Source organism: Delphinapterus leucas, chromosome 17, assembly GCF_059928025.1.
Source record: "Delphinapterus leucas isolate spDelLeu-1000000601 "Yukka" chromosome 17, BTC_Dleu_Yukka2, whole genome shotgun sequence".
Classification (NCBI taxonomy): Eukaryota; Metazoa; Chordata; class Mammalia; order Artiodactyla; family Monodontidae; genus Delphinapterus; species Delphinapterus leucas.
Window position 1 is genome coordinate 9,996,612 of NC_143145.1, and position 22,992 is coordinate 10,019,603.

Sequence of the window (22,992 nt, forward strand, 5' to 3'; positions counted from 1 at the left end):
TGGTTCCTCCTCTGCAGAGAGGTGGCTTAACTTAGTATAAGACACACAGGGCTTGGAATCAGCCAGGCTTGGGCCGGTGAAGGACTGGACTCAGCTGCTTCCCTGTGCAAAGAGGAGACCAAAGTCTTCACCTTGGCTTCCGAGTGGGGGGCGGAGGGGGAAGCGTTCATACACTCAGAATCCTCTGTGAAGCCCAAACCTGTACATCCAGCCAGAGGCGGATGACGATAAAACAATAATAGTCTTCTATACTCATCCGTCCCTCCCCAGTTTACAGTGTTTTTATCTTCTTTGAACCAAAAATAGAAAGAAACAGATGGCACACTCCAAGTGGTTGATCGGAGCAAGTCCATTGATGGGGACATCTTTAAAGGTGTGGGCAGGTGGCTGGAGCTCTCCCATGTGCCCCTCCAAGTCCCCCCACCCCCTTCTCCCTGCTGGCTTGGAGGGGGCGAGACCGACCTGCATGGGCCACGTCAACGACCTTGCAAGCCCTCTGACACCCAGCTGGGGGTCATCAATGGGGGACACTGGGTAGGAGATCTGAGGGAGGGGGAAGGAGAATGAGGTCGTCTAATGTGCCTGGTGCCCTTATAAGAAGAGGAAATTAGGACACAGACACACATCGAAGAGACACCATGTGAAGGTACAGGGAGAAGAAGGCCACGTGTAAGCCATGGGGAGCATCCTCCGGAGGAACCGACCCTGCCAACACCTTGATCTTAGACTTCCAAGACCCCAGAACTGTGAGAAAATAAACTCGTGATACTTAAGCCACCCAGTCTGTGGTACCTTGTTAGGCAGCTTGAGCAAACTAATACAATAGGAAACGGAGTAAACAGAGATTTTTTTCCCCACCATATCACAGCCATTTGGAGGATGCGGTTCTGTAGGTTTGCTTATGCAGGTCCTTGGACCCATACAGCAGACAGACTCCTCCTGCAGTATCACTCCATTGTTCAAGGCCAAGGTGAATGGCCCAGCCTCAGAAAGCCTTGTACCATTGCTCTGCTCCTAGGCTACAATCCGCACTGTCCCGCAACCCAACCCAAATCAGCTGGTCACCAGCCACCTCTGCTCCTTTGTGGTTTTTTTGTTTGTTTGTTTGTTTTTTGCGGTATGCGGGCCTCTCACTGTTGTGGCCTCTCCCGTTGCGGAGCACAGGCTCTGGACGCACAGGCTCAGCGGCCATGGCTCACGGGCCCAGCCGCTCTGCGGCATGTGGGATCCTCCCAGACCGGGGCACGAACCCGCGTCCCCTGCATCGGCAGGCGGACTCTCAACCACTGCGCCACCAGGGAAGCCCCCACCTCTGCTCTTTTGAACAAGGACTAATGAAAGCATCCATTCAGATCCATCTACAGTTAAGCTCAAGTCAACTGATTGTGAATCAGGGACACCATCTTTCACCCAGGTATGCAGAGTGAGGAAGACCCTGGACGTCTTTAGCTCCCTGTCTTCCGCTACCAACAGCATGATCCCAATGTCTTAACTCCTCCCTGTTCATCTTCCTTATCTGTAGAGTGGATATAATCATCGTACCTACTTCACAGGGTAATTGCAAGGGCTAAAGCATTGAATTCATATGAAAGTGCTTCGTAAGCTTTAACGTTTCCTACACAGGCTAAGGAGTCATTAACTCAACAAAATGTTGAATGTTTACCTCGTACCAGACCCTGTATAGGGCATGCATTACATTGCAGGCATCCAAGGCATACTAATTGGATGATTTGAAAGAACTAAGATATAAATGGCATGGAGTCTTTGCCCTCGCAGACTCCACACATAAAGGAAGAGATGGACATTTTAAAGGCAATAATGCAGGTGGTGAGGGCCCTGTGTAGAGTTACCCAGGTGCTGCCACAGCCTGAGTCAGCCTCCTGCCCCCATCAGTGAGTCTGGGAAGGTCTGTAGGAAGACAGGGTACCTAGGTGGCTAGTGAAGGCAGAAAACAAGAGTTAGCCTGGTTGGGGATGCTATTGCAAGGAAGGAAGGACATATCCCATCCAGGGACAGATGGTAAAAAATGAAAGCATTGAAGTGTGTGCATCTTCGTTTCGCTTCTTCCAGAAGCATACCTTCAGACAAAGATTCGAGTGCAAGTAATTTGCTTGGAAGTGGTCCCAGGAAACCCACCCAGGTAGACAGGAGAGTAAGAAGGAAGGTCCGGAAAGGAAAGTACCCGTTAATGAGGCATTATCAGACTAGTTACCTCTGTGGGCGACTGGAGCTGAATCCCAGTGGAGAATTCGGACAATGGTGTAGAAAGCATCCCTCAGAGTTATCTGGCCCAAGGCGTGAAGTTGCTGAGGACTCTACACCTGTTCCCATCAGTCATTTGTTAAGAGCAACTCCTGAGGGGGGCATTGATTTCCCGGAGCTTTCAGCCTGCAGCTCACGTGGGCCACAGAAAAACTCCATGCAAAGAAACGCAAGGGCTGGCTGACTGCCGGACCTTGGAAGAGAGAAAGCAGACCGGGCACGTACAGCGTCCGCTACAGTGGGCACCAAAAGTACAAATGCTTCGGTGTTTCTGGGACACAAGGTCCAACACAGGGAATTGCAGGCAATGAAGCTGAAGAGACAGGAGGAGGGGAGTGCAGGAATATGTGAATATATGTCGTGCTCATGTGTCCCGAGGGCTTTGTCCCGAGGGCAGTTGGAGGGCTTTAAGAATAGGAGAGCCGTGGTCAATATTGTATCATTGAAATATCACTCTGGCTGCCATACGGAACATGCCTTTGGATGAGATAAGACCAGTCCTGAACCCAGGACTAGGCTCTCATATTAATAGTCAAGGAGGAAAACAGGAAGGGCCTGATAGAAAGAAATGATGGGAAGGTTAGAAAAAATTATTTAGGAGACACAAAGAAACCCAGGCAGCCTTGGTAATTTGTTGAATCTGAATATGATGGGGAAGAAAGAGTCAAGGTTGACTCTGAGGGTTTCTAACTTTGATGACTTGTCAGTGCTGGTGCCACCAACTGAGTCAGAGAATGAAGTATCAGGAACAGTTCTAGGTGGAGAGGAAATGCGTTCAGGTGCAGCATTTATGATTTGAGGAGTGCAAGGGCAGCCCAGCCTGAGACACAGGAGCTTGAAGCCCAAGGAGAACCGACTTGGAAATAGGGTTTTAGAGACTCACACGTGAAAGGCTGAGAGTGAACGAGATAGCCCAGGGAAGTATGTCAACTTTGAACCACGCAGTGAGTCAAGGACAGAACCGTAGCAATCACCAACATTTAAGACAGTAGATAAGCAAGAAATAAATCCTTGAAGGGGCCAGGCACAAGGAAAACAGATGCGGTATAACTAGAAAGTCAGGAGATTTATGAACTTGGCTGTGATCACCACACGCAAGAGCGTCCAGGAAGACTTGGACAGGGGTTCGTGTAGAGGTTTTCCCATTTTGTCTGGCAGTCTGACCTGCTCCAGTTTCATTTCGTTTCAGCCTGAGATGTGAATGGACATGGAGAGAAGTAGGAACAGGCAGTGGAGAAAACTCGTTTGAGAAGTACGGGTGAGAATGAAGAGAGATAGGCTGGTAGGCACAAGTGTCTGCAGGCTCCGGGGCACCTTGTGTCTCCTTATAGGAGACACTTACAGGAAGTGGAGGAGGAGAGGAGAAAGAAAGAAGAAAGAAAAGGATCCACTGTAGGAGGACGTTGCTGAAGAAGTTAGAGGGGGATCGAGAGATGAGGAAGAAGCATTGATCTTCATCGGGAGAAGGGAAAATGCTTTGTCTGGAGTTGAAACAGGGGAGATGAAAATACAGTGAACTACCTGATTGTATGAGTTTGGAACGTGAGAGCCTCAGAGACAAGATCATCTACTGAGGGGAATCAAGCGGACAGTGAAGTTAAGGAGAGTGGTGTGTGGTGGGACTATAGCCACTGGGGAGAACAGAAAAGGAAGCTGACCGAGGACAAAAGGATGGGCAGGCGGAACCCTGGGCCCAGCTGAGGCCGGAGACCATGAATTTTCAATGGTCGCAGCCCACGTGGTGACGAGGCTAAGGTGTCGATGAGATGATGTCAGAGCCCCCATTCTCTGTCCTCTCTGTGGGTACCTGTGCATGCCTGCAGGGGCAGGTACACACGGGGAGCGTCACTGCAGACCCTCACCTCTGATGACTGTTTCTGGCTCCCTCTGTGTGTCTCTCTGTCCAGGAGCTGTATTCTCAATCCTATGATGCTGTTGGGGTGATGTTTGCCTCCATCCCAGGGTTTGCAGACTTCTACTCTCAGACTGAAATGAACAACCAAGGAGTGGAATGCCTACGCCTGCTGAATGAGATCATTGCCGACTTCGATGAGGTAAACAGAAGCCCGAGAAATTTACAATCACAAATAAGCATCAGTGTTATCATAGCATTGTGTTGTTCATTGTAACCGATTTCTGCACTTAAAGAATTCCAGACTGCATTGTAAACACAAACAGGTATCATCTAATTTAGTTAACACAATTATCACACAAGATAAACCCTGTCTGTCTTCGCTCCTGGAAGATCAGGAATGTGAGCTTCAAAGAGGTTAGAAACTTAAGCCAATGTCACATAACTAGCAAATGGCAAAACCAGGACTTGATCGGAGGCCAGTGCAGGCACTGGCATCACAGAGACTGGGCACTGATGGGGACATTTCTCCATCTGCTCAAATTACGATAAAACCATCAATTAGCATTTGGTCAGAGACCTAATCAAAATATAAACATACCCCAGATGGTACTTTCTTCTTCCAGTTTCCAGGAACAAGGGGGATACTCATGCTGAACTTTATTTACATCAATAGACTTAGCAGGAGTGGGTCTCTTCCCCTCTTCACACCCCAGCTTGAAGTAGGACACCTGTGTCCATCCACATGCCTAAACCCGAGATGGGAGGTTAGTGAGTGATTGAGAAAATGCCAGGGAAGAAGCCAAGCAAAAAGGTGGGTTCAGCTAACGTCTAGCAGCCTCAGCCTGATTCCCCAGGGAGCGCAGGAGTATAAGTGGTACCACAGAGGGGTTGCCACTGAGTCAAGCCTTTTGTACACCTGTATTGGTCAGCCATTGGCCATGGGCTGCTCTGGTGGGTATGTGTGACCTCCCAGGCATCACCAGCCAGGGGGCTTCCAGGGCTCTTCCCGAAGAATGGGTACAGCAATACATTGTCAGCAGCCAGCCCTGATGGCACCCTGGAGGATGACCCCATAAAGGAGAGCTGAGTTGGGTACCAACGGCATCTACTCCATCACCCTAGACAAAGTTCTCTCCCTTAATCCCCACCTTCCATCTAGACAGTCCTGTGGAGTCCCCTCACCACCTCACAGTCAAAGCTGCCCTTATCTTGCTTTAGGCCATATCGTTTCTCACCTGCATGACCACAGTCGTCTTACCGTTCACCCTCCTGCATCCGACCATCACCAACCACCAAAAGCTGGAGTATTTTGTCACATTCCTTTGAAACCCAAAACCCATTGGTGTCTCCCTTTGCCAGTTTCTCAGAAGGCCTCCGAGGCTTTGCACTTACTGTTCCTGTATCCTCTTCAGCCTTACCTCCCGCCATATGCCACCTGGTCCACCATCCAGCACCATCTCCCTACTTAGAAGCCATCACAAGCCCACCTGGCGGTTTCACATACTGCTCTTTCCGCCTAGAAATGATGCCACCTTCACCGTACCCCGTCCTCTCTCCCTTGGTTCCACAGCCAGCAGAAAACCTAGTACTCATTTAACAGTCAATTCAAACATCATCTCTACTTGTGAAGCCTCTTCTAATCCCCGCTCTACCCAGGTAAACGTTGTCACCCTTTTTTCAATGAAAAACTTACACTCTGAAAACTCTTCCATCATAGAGCATGAAACCCTTCAGTTTACAAATCTGCCTCTTAGTTCTGGGGCAGAGACCCCTCTTACTAATCTCCACAGGTGTCTACCACATGTTGACTTTTTCCATATATAACATTTAGTTGTTGTTTATCCCTCACACCAAAGCCACAGGGTAGGAATTATTAGCCTTCATTTTATAAATAAGCAAAGCTGAGATTCAGAGACACCAAGAGGGCCCACTGTCGCACACCACTAGGTGGCAAAGCCAAGTTTTGAACCGAGGTCCGCCATACTGTTTGGATTTTTAATCACCATGTGCGTTGATCTTCACTTAACTGGCATTTCATGGTGCTGGTTTTGGAGTCATAAACTCAACAATGGCCGTTTTAGTTGTCCTAGGAATGAGGATGGGAGTCAAGATAAATAAGACACAGTCACTTCTTGCCTTTCATGGATTCACGGTCCAGTGAGAGACAGAGTGACTATGAGTTCCCTTTACACAAGGAGTCAGTGGTAAGTACACGTGTATAGAGGGCCTTTCAATGTGGAGAATGGAGGGTGATTCTGTGGTAATGGTACCTTTATCCCATTCTCTGTGCTAAGCCATTAACTCGTGAAGATAAAAATTATACTCTTGGGCTTCCCTGGTGGCGCAGTGGTTGAGAGTCCGCCTGCCGATGCAGGGGACACGGGTTCGTGTCCCGGTCCGGGAAGATCCCACGTGCCGCGGAGTGGCTGGGCCCGTGAGCCATGGCCACTGAGCCTGCGCGTCCGGAGCCTGTGCTCCGCAACGGGAGAGGCCACAACAGTGAGAGGCCCGCGTACCGCAAAGAACCAAAAAAAAATTATACTCTTATGTATTCTGTTAAGTCCCCAGGCCCTCCTACTCTGCCTAGAACATAAGAGATGCTTATAACAGATGCTCACTAAAGTGAGTAGTCAACTAATTAACTCATAGGAGACAGAAACCATCTGGCAAATAGTAAGGTGATGGTGGACTAGTCCGATCCAAAACATACTTCCAAATTTTTTTTATTTATTTATTTTTTTTTGCGGTACACGGGCCCCTCACTGCTGTGGCCTCTCCCGTTGCGGAGCATAGGCTCTGGACGCACAGGCTCAGTGGCCATGGCTCACGGGCCCAGCCGCTCCGCGGCACGTGGGATCTTCCCGGACCGGGGCACGAACCCGTGTCCCCTGCATCGGCAGGCGGACTCTCAACCACTGCGCCACAAGGGAAGACCCCCAAAATTTTTTTTTAAATAACTCTAGTAAAAAGCTCAATCTGACTGAAGGTTGAGACGTCAAGCTTTGTTTTATTTTAAAATCTATAGCACCGCATATCCCCAAAATTCTCACTTCCATGTTTTTAAACTGAAATAAATAAATGTGAAGTAAGTCTGTATCTTGGTGGTCCAAACTGTATCGATAGATACCCTGGAGTCTTCCCAATAAAGCGATGGGGGACAGCGCCCCTAGTGGTAGAGATGGGTGTTTGCAGAGGGAAGTAGGAGAGGCTTAGAGAAGGAATTGGTCCAGGAAGCTCAGCTCTAGACCAGGAGGAGGAAAAAGGAGAGATGGGAGGAGCTGAAAGAGGAGAGAGAGGAGAAGCAGAGACGAGAAGGAGGAAGAAAAAGAAGAGGGGCAAAGGGGAGGAAGAAGAAGAGAGGAAGCAGAGGAGAAGGAAGAAAGAAAAGAATGTAGTCAACAGGAAGGGGAAAAAAAAAAGGCTTTCCCTGGCTTGCCAACCCCAAGCACTGTCAGCCTTTCTCACGTGGGTCCTTGGGTCACCCAGACTTGCCTTCTTTCTTTGGGTCAAAAGAGACCCTCTAGATTCGGCCCTCACTAAGCTCCAGCCAGACACCCGTCAGTAACCATACTGCTCTTCTTGCTGATGCAATTGCCACAGGAACTTGGCTCCGAGGAAGGCTGAACATTGCCCGGAGCACATGCTCCAGGACTGGGTCTGCAACAGCCCAGCACCAGGGCTCCTCAACCCCCGCCCCCGCCCCGGCCTTTTCGAAGGCTGAAGAGCCCTCTCACATCTCGGGTCTCCACGCGGACTAGAGGATGAACAAGGGGCTGATTAGGAACCCCACTATGACTCCTGAGGCTTTTAGCTAGAGAGTGGATAAAGTTGCCGTGTGGTTAGTAAATGAAATAGCGAAGCCTCTTGCTGACTCCTGATCAACTTCTGAAGAGGAGGTAGCTTTGCCTGGACCTGAAACTGGCCCTCACCCAAGTAGTTCCGAAGAGGAGAGGAAGGAAGACTTTCATCTTCCCCCAGGACCCTGGGGAAGTGCAGCTGTAAGCGGGCAGAGGGAGGCAGGTGGGCAGCCAAAGGCATGTCTGGATGCCCCTGCCAACCCTTTCCATGCTCCCCACCTCCTACTACACAAGCTCCACTGCTAGAAAAACCCCCCTCACTCTTCACAACTGAAATTGGAAATCACTTACTCAGGGAAGTGGTCCCAGATGCTCCAGATTTTATCAAAATCATCCATCCTCTTTATTCCTACTCCCGGTATGTTTCCACCATAAACTTTACTAAAATTGAGCTAGGACACCTGTTAGTGTGATGATTTATCTAACATCGGACACCCCTGCCTGGGCTGTTGGTTCCGTGATGGCTAGGACCTCATGTGTCTTGTTCATCAGACATTGTAGAAGCTCAGCCAATAGTTGCTGAATTAGCTTCCCACGGCTGCCGTAACAAATGACCACAAAGTTAGTGGCTGGAAATAACAGCAATTCATCCTCTTATAGATTCGAGGTCAGAATCCAGAATGGATCTCACAGGGCTAATCAAGGTGTCAGCAGGGCAGTGTTGCTTCCGGAAGCTCCAGGGGAGAATTCTTTCTTTGCCTTTTCCAGCTTCTAAAGGCCCCCGTCCTGCTTGGCTTGTGGCCCCTTTCTCTGTCTTTAAAGCCAGCAATCATATCACTCTGACTTCTGCTTGCTCCATCACATCTTCTCTGCCTCCTGCCTTCCTCTTTCACTTACAAGAACCCTTGTGATTACATTGAGCCCATTACTGAGTCCAAGCTCATACTGCTTGCCACACGACAGGCCAATAAATGGAGAGACGGGTTGCTGGGACAAGAAATAACAACTTTATTCAGAAAGCCAGCAGACAGAGAAGGTGGTGGACTAGTGTCCTAAAGAACCATCTTGCCTGGGTTTGGGTGCTAGTTTCTTTTATAGAAGAAAGAGGGGGAAGTAAGGAGGCAAAGTAAAAAGAAAAGAAAGCAGTACATTGTTGCATATGCCCTGGTTCCTGCCAGACTCCGGAGGGGATGTGTTAATTTCCTCTTTCCTGCAGCCATTCATAGGTGGGCCTGGTCAGGATGTTTCCTGTGAGCTTAAAGTAAGGTATTTTAGCTTCACCCTCAGGCATGAGAGGCAGGGTTCCTGGAGATGGGCCATTATGTATACTTTAAGCCTATAGGCAGCATCACTTTAGTGATTAACTTATAGCAAAAGCAATAGAATACAAAGGTTAAAGTAAAAGAAACGGATCTGATATGGAGTCATATTTGTTCTTCCCTATTACAAGCCCACACAGATAACCCAGGAAATTGCCCCATCACAAAATCATTCACTTAATCACATCTGCAATGTCCTTTTTACTACGTAAGGTAACATATCCATAGGTTCCAGGGACTAAGACATGGACTTTTGAGGTGGGGGGACAAGCAGAGAGAGCATTATTCTCTTAGCACAGTTGCTAAATAAGAGACCAAGGTTTCCCTTCCTTGGCATTAAAATCCAAACTGCAGGTGAGGATGGAGGAAATGGCAAGGATGGTACTCATTCTTCCATACAGGTATTCATCCATCCCTACTGTGTGCTAGGCTCTGTCTAGGTGCTGAGTAGTAAATATGACAGGCAAAAATACCTGCCTCCAGGAATTTTACATTTTAGTAGGAAAGATGACAATAAATAAGCACAGTCAGGGGTAAGTGCTAAGGAGAGAAGATAAAGCAGGAAGAAGATGAGAATATGTATGTGGGGACAGGATATTGTGTTCGGTTTTGCATGGGGTGATCAGCAAGACTCCACTGGGATGACATTTGAGGAAAGACCTGGAAGAGGTGAGGGATGAGCCATGTAGTTGTCTGAAGGAAGAGCGTCCCAACAGGGGAACAGCAAGTGCAAAGGTCCTGAGGCAGAAACAGGCTTCGCTTGTTAGGATCAGCAAGGAGGTCAGTGTGGCTGGAACAGGGTGAGGGAAGGGGACAGGGCGTGGCAGGTCTTTCAGGGCATGGTGAAGACTCTGGCTTTGACCCTGAGTAGAACGGGAAGCCACAGAGCAGGGACATGGTCTGACTTCCATTTAAACAGGATCACTCTGGCTGCCATGCTGGGAGTGTGGAGGTAAAGACTGGGATTAGGTACGTTATTGCAATACAATAACCAGGTGTAAACTAATGGTGGCTTAGACCAGGGTACTGGCAGGAAATGCTAAGATTTTTACATGCATGCTGAGAGTAAAGCCAAAAGGATGTGTTGATGGATTTGGGAATATTGGCAATTTCTTCTTTAAACTAATAAGATAGCTTTGTTTATTTCAAAGATTCTTAGAAACAGATCTAAGAGTATCTGGTCACACCCATCTCGGCACTTGGCACTTAGCAGGTGCTCAATAGATATCTGTTGAGAGCCTGAATGTTTGATTCTCAGAGAGAAGAGCGGCTCCCTCAAGGATGCTAAACCAGTCTGAGGTGGTCCTCACTGTGAGCCAGGGGCCTGTTGCCAGGAGCCCCAGGGGGAGCACAAATACCAGGACTGACACTGTTGCCTGAATCTGTTTCAGCTGCTTGGTGAAGACCGGTTTCAAGACATTGAAAAGATTAAGACCATTGGCAGCACCTACATGGCCGTGTCAGGCCTGTCACCTGAAAAACAGGTAAAGGAATGCTTTGCACTCAGCCACAGCCTATGGCAGGGACCTTACTCTGGTCAGGTTGCTGAAGGTGGTGGGGCTGTCATCACCAGGAAACCTGGGGACAGGTAGGGAGAAAATCCGATGAAGTGGATATTCTAGGCGTGTGCGGTACCTGTACTCCTGAGGTAAGCAGGGTCTACTGGGTGTACTGATGCTTCCTTATGATTGAGAAGCCTCTAGTCTTCATTCTGAACCTCGCTGTTCACTAGATGAACAAAATCAGGACCAAGAAATACCCTGGTTATGATTTAATTGTGGGTGTTACTAAACCCCTGATCCCAGCCTGTTTTATTCTTACTTTTGTTTTCTCCTCCAAAATTAATAATAATAATAGCTCTGCTTTTTTGAGAGGTGACTGTGCCAGACACTAGTGTTAAGTGGGAAACTAGCATCCACCTTCCAGGGCCCATGGCTGAATTACCTGAGATAGAGTCATGCTAGCCACACAAAGTCTTGCACCTGGTAGGTCCTCCATAAATGCTCTATGGAAATGGGCATAAGCGGCCAGGGAGAGGAATCCTCATTCCTCCTCATTCTTCTTTGCTCACTTTCCAACTAAAAACCTAGAACTATTCCAAGACTATCTGAGAAGAAACCTTTATAGTCATTAGGTACATGTGCACATCACTCTGCCACAGGGGTCCAGAAACACATCCCCCAGGCCAAATCCAGCCCACCATCTGTTTTTTTGTTTGTTTGTTTGTTTCTGTTTTTTGTTGTTGTCAACATGCAGTTTTATTTTCTGAGGCAAATCACTTAACCTCTTTAAATTTAAACATTCTTATGAAATGCAAGTGTTGTCTAGTTGAACTCTATAGGTGTGCCAGTAACTCAGGACCCAAAGATGACTAAATCATATTTTGCCCTTATGTTATTCACAGCCTAGGGACTGGCAGAGATGTAAATTAACAGTTGCAGGCCAGTGTGCAGTCTAAGCTAAAAAATGTAAGCAAAGAGTTGGGAGAGCAAAGAAGTATAATAATATAGAGAGAGTGACCTAAGTGCTTCCAAATTACAAAAAGGATTGGTGATATTTTTGCCTCTAATAACAAATTTCATTGCAAATTGCTACACATTTCAAATCCTATACCAAGAAAATTTGAAATACCTCTTTTCAGCAATGGTCCTCTCAAACAGACACACTAGTATCCTAGATATTACCATCATGCCGTATCTTTACAGGCACGGCATGTATGTAATAGTACTATCTATTGAAGACTTGGTTAGTCCTGCTTAGTAAATGTTTAACAGTTAGGGAGAGTTAAATCATTATACAACGAGTTCATTAAAATGACTTTATTATTATGGTAAAGAATCTGAGCTTTGTCAAATATTTCCAGTGTTAAAAATATACAAACAGGTTTATATTTTACAATAAAATACTATCAAAAAGTAATGACAGTTAAATCAGTTCTTAAATGGTGGGCATGGTTAGAATTTGTAGAAAGGAAGTGAAATGTGATCAAAAAGGGAATTGTGGAGGACCTTCAAGATGGTGGAGGAGTAAGATGTGGAGATCACCTTCCTCTCCACAAATACATCAAAAATACATTTACATGTGGAACAACTACTGCAGAACACCTACTGAATGCTGGCAGAAGACCTCAGACTTCCCAAAAGGCAAGAAACTCCCCACGTACATAGCCATGTGGCTGACAGGGTCTTGGTGCTCCGGCCGGGTGTCAGGCCTGAGCCTCTGAGGTGGGAGAGCTGAGTTCAGGACATTGGACCACCAGACACCTCCTGGCTCCACGTAACATCAATTGGCGAGAGCTCACCCAGAGATCTCTCTCTCAACGCTAAGACCCAGCTCCGCTCAACAAACAGCAAGCCACAGTGCTGGAGAACCCTATGCCAAACAACTAGCAAGACAGGAACCCAACCCCACCCATTAGCAGAGAGGCTTCCTAAAATCATAATAAGTTCACAGACACCCTAAAACACACCACTGGACGTGGTCCTGCCCACCAAAAAGACAAGATCCAGCCTCATCCACCAGAACACAGGCACCAGTCCCCTCCACCAGGAAGCCTACACGACCCACTGAACCAACCGTACCCACTGGGGGCAGACACCAAAAACAACAGGAACTATGAACCTGCAGCCTGTGAAAAGGAGACCCCAAACACAGTAAGTAAAGCAAAATGAGAAGACAGAGAAATACACAGAAGATGAAGGAGCAAGGTAAAAACCCACCAGACCAAACAAATGAAGTGGAAATAGGCAGTCTACCTGAAAAAGAATTCAGAGTAATGATAGTAAAGATGATCCAAAATCTTGGAAATAGAATGGGGAAAATACAAGAAACGTTTAACAAGGACCTAGAAGAACTAAAGAGCAAACAAACAATGATGAACAGCACAATAAATGAAATTAAAAATTCTCTAGAAGGAATCAATAGCAGAATAACTGAGGCAGAAGAACGGATAAGTGACCTGGAAGATAAAATAGTGGAAATAACTACAGCAAAGCAGAATAAAGAAAAAAGAATGAAAAGAATTGAGGACAGTCTCAGAGACCTCTGGGACAACATTAAACACAACAACATTCGAATTATAGGGGTTTCAGAAGAAGAAGAGAAAAAGAAAGGGACTGAGAAAATATTGGAAGAGATTACAGTTGAAAACTTCCCTAATATGGGAAAGGAAATAGTCAAGTCCAGGAAGTGCAGTGAGTCCCATACAGGATAAATCCAAGAAGAAACGCGCCACGACACATATTAATCAAACTATCAAAAACTAAATACAAAGAAAAAATATTAAAAGCAGCAAGGGAAAAGCTACAAATAACATACAAGGGAATCCCCATAAGGTTAACAGCTGATCTTTCAGCAGAAACTCAGCAAGCCAGAAGGGACGGGCAGGACATATTTAAAGTGATGAAAGGGAAAACCTACAACCAAATGGCTCTACCCAGCAAGGATCTCGTTCAGATTAGATGGAGAAATTAAAACCTTTACAGATAAGCAAAAACTAAGAGAATTCAGCACCACCAAACCAGCTTTACAACAAATGCTAAAGGAACTTCTCTGGCAGGAAACACAGGAGAAGGAAAAGACCTACAGTAACAAACCCAAAACAATTAAGAAAATGGTAATAGGAACATACATATCGATAATTACCTTAAATGTAAATGGATTACATGCTCCAACCCAAAGACATAGACTGGCTGAATGGATACAAAGACAAGACCCGGATATATGCTGTCTACAAGAGACCCACTTCAGACCTAGGGGCACAAACAGACTGAAAGTGAGGGGATGGAAAAAGATATTCCATGCAAGTGGAAATCAAAAGAAAGCTGGTGTAACAATAGACAAAATAGACTTTAAAATAAAGATTATTATAAGAGACAAAGAAGGACACTACATAATGATCAAGGGATCAATCCAAGAAGATACAACAATTGTAAATATTTATGCACCAAACATAGGAGCACCTCAATACATAAGGCAAATGCTAACAGCCACAAAAGGGGAAATCGACAGTAACACGATAATACTAGGAGACTTTAACACCCCACTTTCACCAGTGGACAGTTCAATCAAAATGAAAATAAATAAGGAAACACAAGCTTTAAATGGTACATTAAACAAGATGGATTTAACTGATATTTATAGGACATTCCTTCCAAAGACAACAGAATACACTTTCTTCTCAAGTGCTCATGGAACATTTTCCAGGATAGATCATATCTTCGGTCACAAATCAAGCCTTGGTAAATTTAAGAAAATTGAAATCGTATCAAGTATCTTTTCCGACCACAATGCTATGAGACTAGATATCAATTACAGGGAAAAAATCTGTAAAAAATACAAACACATGGAGGCTAAACAATACACTACTAAATAACCAAGAGATCACTGAAGAAATCAAAGAGGAAATCAAAAAATACCTAGAAACAAATGACAATGAAAACACGACAACCCAAAACCTATGGGATGCAGCAAAAGCAGTTCTAAGAGGGAAGTTTATAGCAATACAATTCTACCTCAGAAAACAAGAAAAATCTCAAATAAACAACATAACCTTACACCTAAAGCAATCAGAGGAAGAAAAACAAGAAAACTCCAAAGTTAACAGAAGGAAAGAAATCATAGAGATCAGATCAGAAATAAATGAAAAAGAAATGAAGGAAACGATCACAAAGACCAATAAAACTAAAAGCTGGTTCTTTGAGAAGATAAACAAAATTGATAAGCCATTAGCCAGACTCGTCAAGAAAAAAAGGGAGGACTCAAATCAACAGAATTAGAAATGAAAAAGGAGAAGTAACAACTGAAACTGCAAAAATACAAAGGATCATGAGAGATTACTACAAGCAAATATATGCCAATAAAATGGACAACCTGGAAGAAATGGACAAATTCTTAGAAAAGCACAACCTTCCGAGACTGAACCAGGAAGAAATGGAAAATATCAACAGACGAATCACAAGCACTGAAATTGAAACTGTGATTAAAAATTTCCAACAAACAAAAGCCCAGGACCAGATGGCTTCACAGTCAAATTCTATCAAACATTTAGAGAAGAGCTAACACCCATCCTTCTCAAACTCTTCCAAAATATAGAAGAGGAAGGAATACTCCCAAACTCATTCTATGAGGCCACCATCACCCTGATACCAAAACCACACAAAGATGTCACAAAAAAGAAAACTACAGGCCAATATCACTGATGAACTTAGATGCAAAAATCCTCAAGAAAATACTAGCAAACAGAATCCAACAGCACATTTAAAGGATCATAGACCATGATCAAGTGGGGTTTATCCCAGGAATGCAAGGATTCTTCAGTATACACAAATCAATCAATGTGATACACCATATTAACAAACTGAGGGATAAAAACCATATGATAATCTCAGTAGATGCAGAAAAAGCTTTCAACAAAATTCAACACCTATTTATGATAAAAACTCTCCAGAAAGTAGGCATAGAGGGAACTTAACCTCAACCAGATAAAGGCCATATATGACAAACCCACAGCCAATATTGTTCTCAATGGTGAAAAACTGAAACCATTTCCACTAAGATCAGAAGCAAGACAAGGTTGCCCACTCTCACCACTATTATTCAACTTAGTTTTGGAAGTTTTAGCCACAGCAATCAGAGACGAAAAAGAAAAAAAAGGAATCCAAATCAGAAGAGAAGAAGTAAAACTGTCACTGTTTGCAGATGACATGATACTATACATAGAGAATCCTAAAGGTGCTACCAGAAAACTACTAAAGCTAATCAATGAATTTGGTAAAGTAGCAGGATACAAAATTAATGCACAGAAATCTCTGGCATTCCTATACACTAATGATGAAAAATCTAAAAGAGATATTAAGGAAACCCTCCCATTTACCATTGCAACAAAAAGAATAAAATACCTAGGAATAAACCTACCTAAGGAGACAAAAGACCTGTATGCAGAAAACTATAAGACACTGATGAAAGAAGTTAAAGATGATACAAACAGATGGAGAGATATACCATGTTCTTGGATTGGAAGAATCAACATTGTGAAAATGACTATAGTGCCCAAAGCAACCTACGGATTCAGTGTAACCCCTACCGTACTACCAATGGCATTTTTCCCAGAACTATAACAAAAAATTTCATAATTTATATGGAAACACAAGAGACCCCAAATAACCAAAGCAATCTTGAGAAAGAAAAATGGAGCTGAAGGAATCAGGCTCCCTGACTTCAGACTATACTACAAGCTACGGTCATCAAGACAGTATGGTACTGGAACAGAAACAGAAATATAGGTCAATGGAACAAGAGAGAAAGCCCAGAGATAAACCCACGCACATATTGTCACCTTATTTTTGATAAAGGAGGCAAGAATATACAATGGAGAAAAGGCAGCCTCTTCAATAAGCGGTCCTGGGAAAACTGCACAGCTACACCTAAAAGAGTGAAGTTAGAACACTCCCTAACAGCATACACAAAAATAAATTCAAAATGGATTAAAGACCTAAATGGAAGGCCAGACACTATAAAACTCTTAGAGGAAAACATAGGCAGAACACTCTATGACATACATCACAGCAAGATCCTTTTTGACCCACCTCCTAGAGAAATGGAAATAAAAACAAAAATAAACAAATGGACCTCATGAAACTTAAAAGCTTTTGCACAGCAAAGGAAACCATAAACAAGACGAAAGGACAACCCTCAGAATGGGAGAAAATATTTGCAAACGAAGCAACCGACAAAGGAGTAATCTCCAAAATATACAAGCAGCTCATGCAGCTCAATATCAAAAACCAAACAACCCAATCCAAAAATGGGCAGAAGACCTAAATAGACATTTCTCCAAAGAAGGTATACAGATTGCCAACCAACACATGAAAGGATGCTCAACATCACTAATCATTAGAGAAATGCAAATCAAAACTACAATGAGGTATCACCTCACACCAATCAGAATGGCCATCATCAAAAAATCTAGGAACAATAAATGCTGGAGAGGGTGTGGAGAAAAGGGAACACTGTTGGTGGGAATGTAAATTGATACAGCCACTATGGAGAACAGTATGGAGGGTCCTTACAAAACTAAAAATAGAACTACCATATGACCCAGCAATCCCACTACTGGGCATATTCCCTGAGAAAACCATAATTCAAAAAGAGTCATGTACCACAATGTTCATTGCAGCTCTATTTACAATAGTCAGGACATGGAGGCAACCTAAATGCCCATCGACAGAGGAATGGATAAAGAAGATGTGGCACATATATACAATGGAATATTACTCAGCCACAAAAAGAAACGAAATTGAGTTATTTGTAGTGAAGTGGGTGGACCTAGAGTCTGTCATACAGAGTGAAGTAAGTCAGAAAGAGAAAAACAAATACCGTATGCTAACACATATATATGGAATCTAAAAAAAAATGGTTCTGAAGAGCCTAGGAGCAGGATAGGAATAAAGACACAGATGCAGAGAATGGACTTAAGGACATAGGGAGGGGGAAGGGTAAGCTGGGATGAAGTGAGAGAGTGGCATGGACATATATACACTACCAAATGTAAAATAGAGAGCTAGTGGGAAGCAGCCGCATAGCACAGGGAGATCAGCTCGGTGCTTTGTGACCACCTAGAGGGGTGGGATAGGGAGGGTGGGAGGGAGGGAGACGCAAGAGGGAGGGGATATGGGGATATATGTATATGTATAGCTGATTCACTTTGTTATAAAGCAGAAACTAACAATAATGCAAAGCCATTATACTCCAATAAAGATGTTAAAAAGAACTTTTTTAATAAAATACATTTTTTGAAAAAAGGAACTGTTAGGTACAGCTGGCAACAGTGTGGGTGAATATAGAAAACATGGATTTTGTACTGGGCCAGTAGCTGTCAAGGAATATATAAGTGAATCTTTGAAACCTAGATATGATTCTTTCATATAAATAATTTAATGAAGTATAATTAAACCAGAGTATATACTGTAGTTATAATTTAAAATTATACCCCCAAGACACAAATACACAAACATATATCAAATATTGTATTTCAAGGCCTCATTGACTTAGGAGCTTCTAATGAAAAATTTAAGTGTTTTCTCCCCAGCATCACCACCTCCACAAACAAATTTAAATGTAAATAATTAACATTGTATAGGTTTTAGTTTGATGTGGTGGCAACGGTAGAACGTGTAAACACTGGATGCTAGCATTAGAATTATTGATTAAAAAATGACTTCAGTTTGGAAATACTGATAGACCATCATCCCAACTGCTATATTGGTGATCTGATGTATCCACCATCTGTTTTCGTAAATAAAGTTTTATTGGAACACAGCCACATGCACTCATTTATATTTTGTCTATGGCTCCTTTCTGGCTAACATGGCAGTGTTGGGTAGTCATGACAAAGACCACACGGCCCACAAAGCCTAAAACACTTGCTATCTGGCCATTTACTGACTGCCAACCTCTGCTCTAGAGGGGCACAGAATTCTTTCACATACACAATCTCATTCAGTCCTCATGAGGTAGGCAGGGCAACTATGCTTATCCCCATTATATAGATGAGGAAACTGAGGTTCAGAGAGCAAATGTCTATGTGAAACATCTATTAAACAGACACTGTGAGTACTTCAAAGGAAATAGACATGGTTCCTAGATTGGAAACTTCACATATATGAACATAAGGGTGTGTACACACACACACACACATACAAGTGAACAGCATCAACTTGAACAGACAAGGGTAGGGGTGGGGAATGGAATCTGAGAGTCACACATATTACACTCTCTGAAACAAATTTCCTGGTACCCTGTGTTTTTGGACACTGACTTAGGTGGACAGGGCTCACACACCTGCTCACTTCCCTTGAAGGTATGTGTGGGTGAGGTAGGACACAGACCAGACCCCTACTGCAGCAATGCTCCTGTTTGCCCCGTCGAATGACCTCTTGTCTCATGTTTGCTACAGCAATGTGAAGATAAGTGGGAACATCTGTGTGCCCTGGCCGACTTCTCTCTCGCCCTGACCGAAAGCATACAGGAGATCAACAAGCATTCTTTCAACAATTTTGAGCTCCGGATTGGTGAGTAGCAGCTGGAAGTGTGGCACCTCGGGGACCCACCGAGCTGTCTGGCCTTGCTCTATCGAGCCCTCCCGTGCCCTGGGCATCAAGCCAGGGGAGCTTTTTCCCACAAAATGCCTGTGACCTGGCCAAGGACAGGCCTGTCTGGGCTTCCTCTCACTCAAGACGCTGGAAGCAGTGGAAGGATTTTGGCCTGTGGGCAGAAACACCAAGCAACTGACAGACCACAGCCACCTCTCCTCCAACTTGTCCAGAATCCCACCCACACAAGGCCCTGATGAGAGAGGTAGCTGTCTAATCAATCATTTCCTCCCGTCTTCTACGTCACCAGACACTGGAGGTCAATGCGTTACTCTCCCGTTCTCCTGGATAACACCCTGAGCCAAAAGGAGGATTCTGTTCCTGGGGATGTCACATGCTGACTTGAGCCAGGGACAGGCAGTTAGCTTTATAGCTCTTCACTCGGCCACACAGCTCATCCTTCTTTGGGCTTAGGGACTCCCTTGTGCAAAATGACAACAGTCACGGCTATGTGATAATAGACACCTACAGTTTGTATAACTTGTTAATTTCTTCAGCATCTCTGCGGAGTCTGGAGGGGGCCTCCTAAAGCATAGTCTGAAAGCCCCTGCTCTAGTCCACATTCACATTTTACAGATGGGAAAAGTCAGGCCCAGAGAAGGGGAGTAACTGGCCTACAATCACACAACCAAATGGTCAACCTGGCAGCGACTCCAGGATTCCCCGACTGAGACCAGTGACATTCTGGCGGCCAGCGTGCGGCCTAAAACAAATGTTACAGCCGTCCTCATGTCTTAGGTATCCTCTGGCTGGCATGCCATTTTACTTTCTTGGTTCTCCCTTAGCAGCTTTCAAGTATAAAGGGTCAGGTAATACCCATGCCTGACTTGTCAGATCTAAGGAATGTCACATGCCTTTGTTCACTGGAATAAATAAGTGGTATTTTTATATTTTGATCTATGGATGGGGTGTTCAGGGCTTGTTTCCAGATCTTCCAACAACCCTACATGTCCTTTCTGAAATCATTGAATACATGATTGAACTGGGAATAAAAAGCAGAACTATAACCTTGAACAAAGGCTGTGTAATTTCAGGAGATGTTGCTGGAATTAAGGCCAACCCTTGGTGTGATACATTATTCTCCTGGCATAGTTCAGAGGTTAGAAAATCATGTTCCCAATGGGATTGGGCCTTTCACTTTGTGTTTTGGGTCTGCTGTAACCAGCTCTATGACTTTGGGCAAGTCGTTTAAACCCCTCTGAGTGTCAGTTTCCTCATGTGTGAACTGGGAGTTATATTATTACCTCCCCTGCCTACCTCATAGTAGTAAGAAAAGAGTGAATGGGCTAGTGGTTATGGAAGGGCTCTGCAAATTTTAGGGCAATGTCCATCCTTGTGATTCCCATGCATTCTGCAAGAGCTGTTTCTCGAAGTTCACAGTTCTATCTTATACGTGTGTGTGTGTGTGTGTGTGTGTGTGTGTGTGTGTGTGTGTCTTGCTTTTCCCTCTGCCTGGAATGATCTAACCCAGATATCTGCATGGCTTATACTATCACTTTCTCTAGATCTCTGCTCAGAAAAGCCTTTCCTAACCACCCTACTCCAAAATACACCCTCCTCTATTTTTCTATCCCTTTAACCTGATTGGTTTTTCTTTATCACCTTTATCATTCACTGATACTATATTGCATTTTTAAAATTATTTTCTGTCTCTCCCCAGTAGAAGGTAAGCTCCATGAGGGCCGGGGCTATGTCTTTTTTCTTTCCCACCATAGCCCCAATACCTGGAACAGTGTCTGCTTTATAGTAGATGCCTAGTCAATGTTTGTAGAATGAATGAGAAATCCTTAGTCTAGAAAAAGGAGACATATATGCCCATGAATGTGTTTAGTGGAATACTGTCATTCCTTTAAAAAAAAAAGTCTGTATTTCCTAAAGAAGGAGGTCTTGAAATTGTGATCTACCAAATAACGTGTGGAATTGGGGGTAAATGACAGTCCAAGCAGAGAGAAAGCCAGGGACAGAGGCACAGAGGTGGAAAAGCCAGCAGGTTAGGGGAACTCGAGCAGTGCAGTATGGAGACGGTGCAAAGGGGAGGGAGAGGGTGGTGACAAAAATGAGGCTGGCAAGTTAGGCAAGAGCCAGCTCTGAGAAGCCCTAGATTGTGAACCTGAGGAGCCAGGGCTTTAGCCCATAGGCAAAAGGAGCTGTGGCAGGTGTTGAAGTGGGTGGTAACTTGATCAGACGGCATCAGAGAGTCCCTCTGGTTCCGGCAGCAGCGTGGAGTCTGGTCTGCGGGAGGACAAGCAGGGATCCAGGGAGGCGTGTTAGGAGGCTGTGGCCACAGACCCAGGGAATGCTGCTGAGGACGTAGACTAAGACAGGGAAGGAAAAGGTGTTGCCCAAGCTCTCAGGGCACTGTGACCACAGAGGCAAGCGGCGATCCCAGCATCCCGACGTCAGTGCCCTGTCCGTCCCGCAGGTTAAGACAAGTCAGCATCCATGTGAGAGTAATGATTATTGTCTCTCGAGCACTCACTGGTTTCTGGTAATATACCAGTGGCTTTACCTATATCATCTCATACCAGCGTCCTTTCATTATTTCCACTTGACAGATGAGAGAAGTGAGGTCCAAATCTGTTAAGTACCCAACCCAGATCACACATCTAATAAGTGACTGAGGCTGGATCTGTACCCTGCAGTTTATCCGCAGAGATCACATCCTTCGTTTAAGGGTCACTGTCCCAGGCAGGGAGCGGCCCCTTCCTTGACGTCCCTCTTCTCTCATCTCTTGTTTCTCTGGTTCACCCACAGGCATCAGTCACGGCTCAGTGGTAGCTGGCGTTATCGGCGCTAAGAAGCCACAGTATGACATTTGGGGCAAAACCGTGAACCTGGCAAGTCGAATGGACAGCACGGGAGTCAGCGGCAGAATCCAGGTCCCAGAGGAGACCTATCTCATCCTGAAGGACCAGGGCTTTGCCTTTGACTACCGAGGGGAGATCTATGTGAAGGGCATCAGTGAACAGGAAGGAAAAATCAAAACGTACTTTCTCCTGGGAAGAGTCCAACCCAACCCATTCATCCTGCCGCCGAGAAGACTGCCCGGGCAGTACTCCTTGGCCGCGGTCGTCCTGGGCCTCGTCCAGTCCCTCAACAGGCAAAGGCAGAAGCAGTTGCTGAATGAGAACAACAACACGGGCATCATCAAGGGCCATTACAACCGGCGGACTTTGCTGACACCCAGTGGGCCTGAGCCGGGAGCCCAAGCCGAAGGCACCGACAAGTCCGAGTTGCCATAAAAGTGTTTTCTTTGTGTTTCTTTTTTTGTATTTCTTTTATATATAAAATAAATATACTAATAAAAAGGTTTAATTTTTTTTAGAACAAGGATGGTTTCGTTGGTCTTTGGATGCACTAGATCGAAGACACGATTTGAGTTTCTCTCCCGTCACAGACATTTCTTGGTCATCTCTTCCATATAAGGTTTATCGGGAAGCAAAGATAAGTAAGACCTAGTCCTTGACCTTGGGAAAGAGGGACCTGTACACAGAGACTCAATGCAGTGGGTTCATCATTAAGCACGGCCATTTACCGAGTGCTTGTCATGTACCTGGCACACAATAATATTAATGGATAGTGTTAATAGATAATATTCCTATAAACCG

General features: G+C 44.9%; 1 protein-coding gene across 1 annotated transcript in view; it reads left to right on the forward strand.

The window, feature by feature from the left end:
• Positions 1-22,698, forward strand: part of ADCY8 (adenylate cyclase 8) — a 217,235-nt gene extending 194,537 nt beyond the window's left edge. The window contains exons 15-18 of the mRNA XM_022554032.2: positions 4,170-4,316; positions 10,625-10,717; positions 19,189-19,303; positions 22,139-22,698. Of these exons, the coding sequence (XP_022409740.2) occupies positions 4,170-4,316; positions 10,625-10,717; positions 19,189-19,303; positions 22,139-22,626 (843 nt within the window). The 3' untranslated portion in view covers positions 22,627-22,698. The remainder of the gene's footprint in view (positions 1-4,169; positions 4,317-10,624; positions 10,718-19,188; positions 19,304-22,138) is intronic.
• Positions 22,699-22,992: the final 294 nt, after the last annotated feature.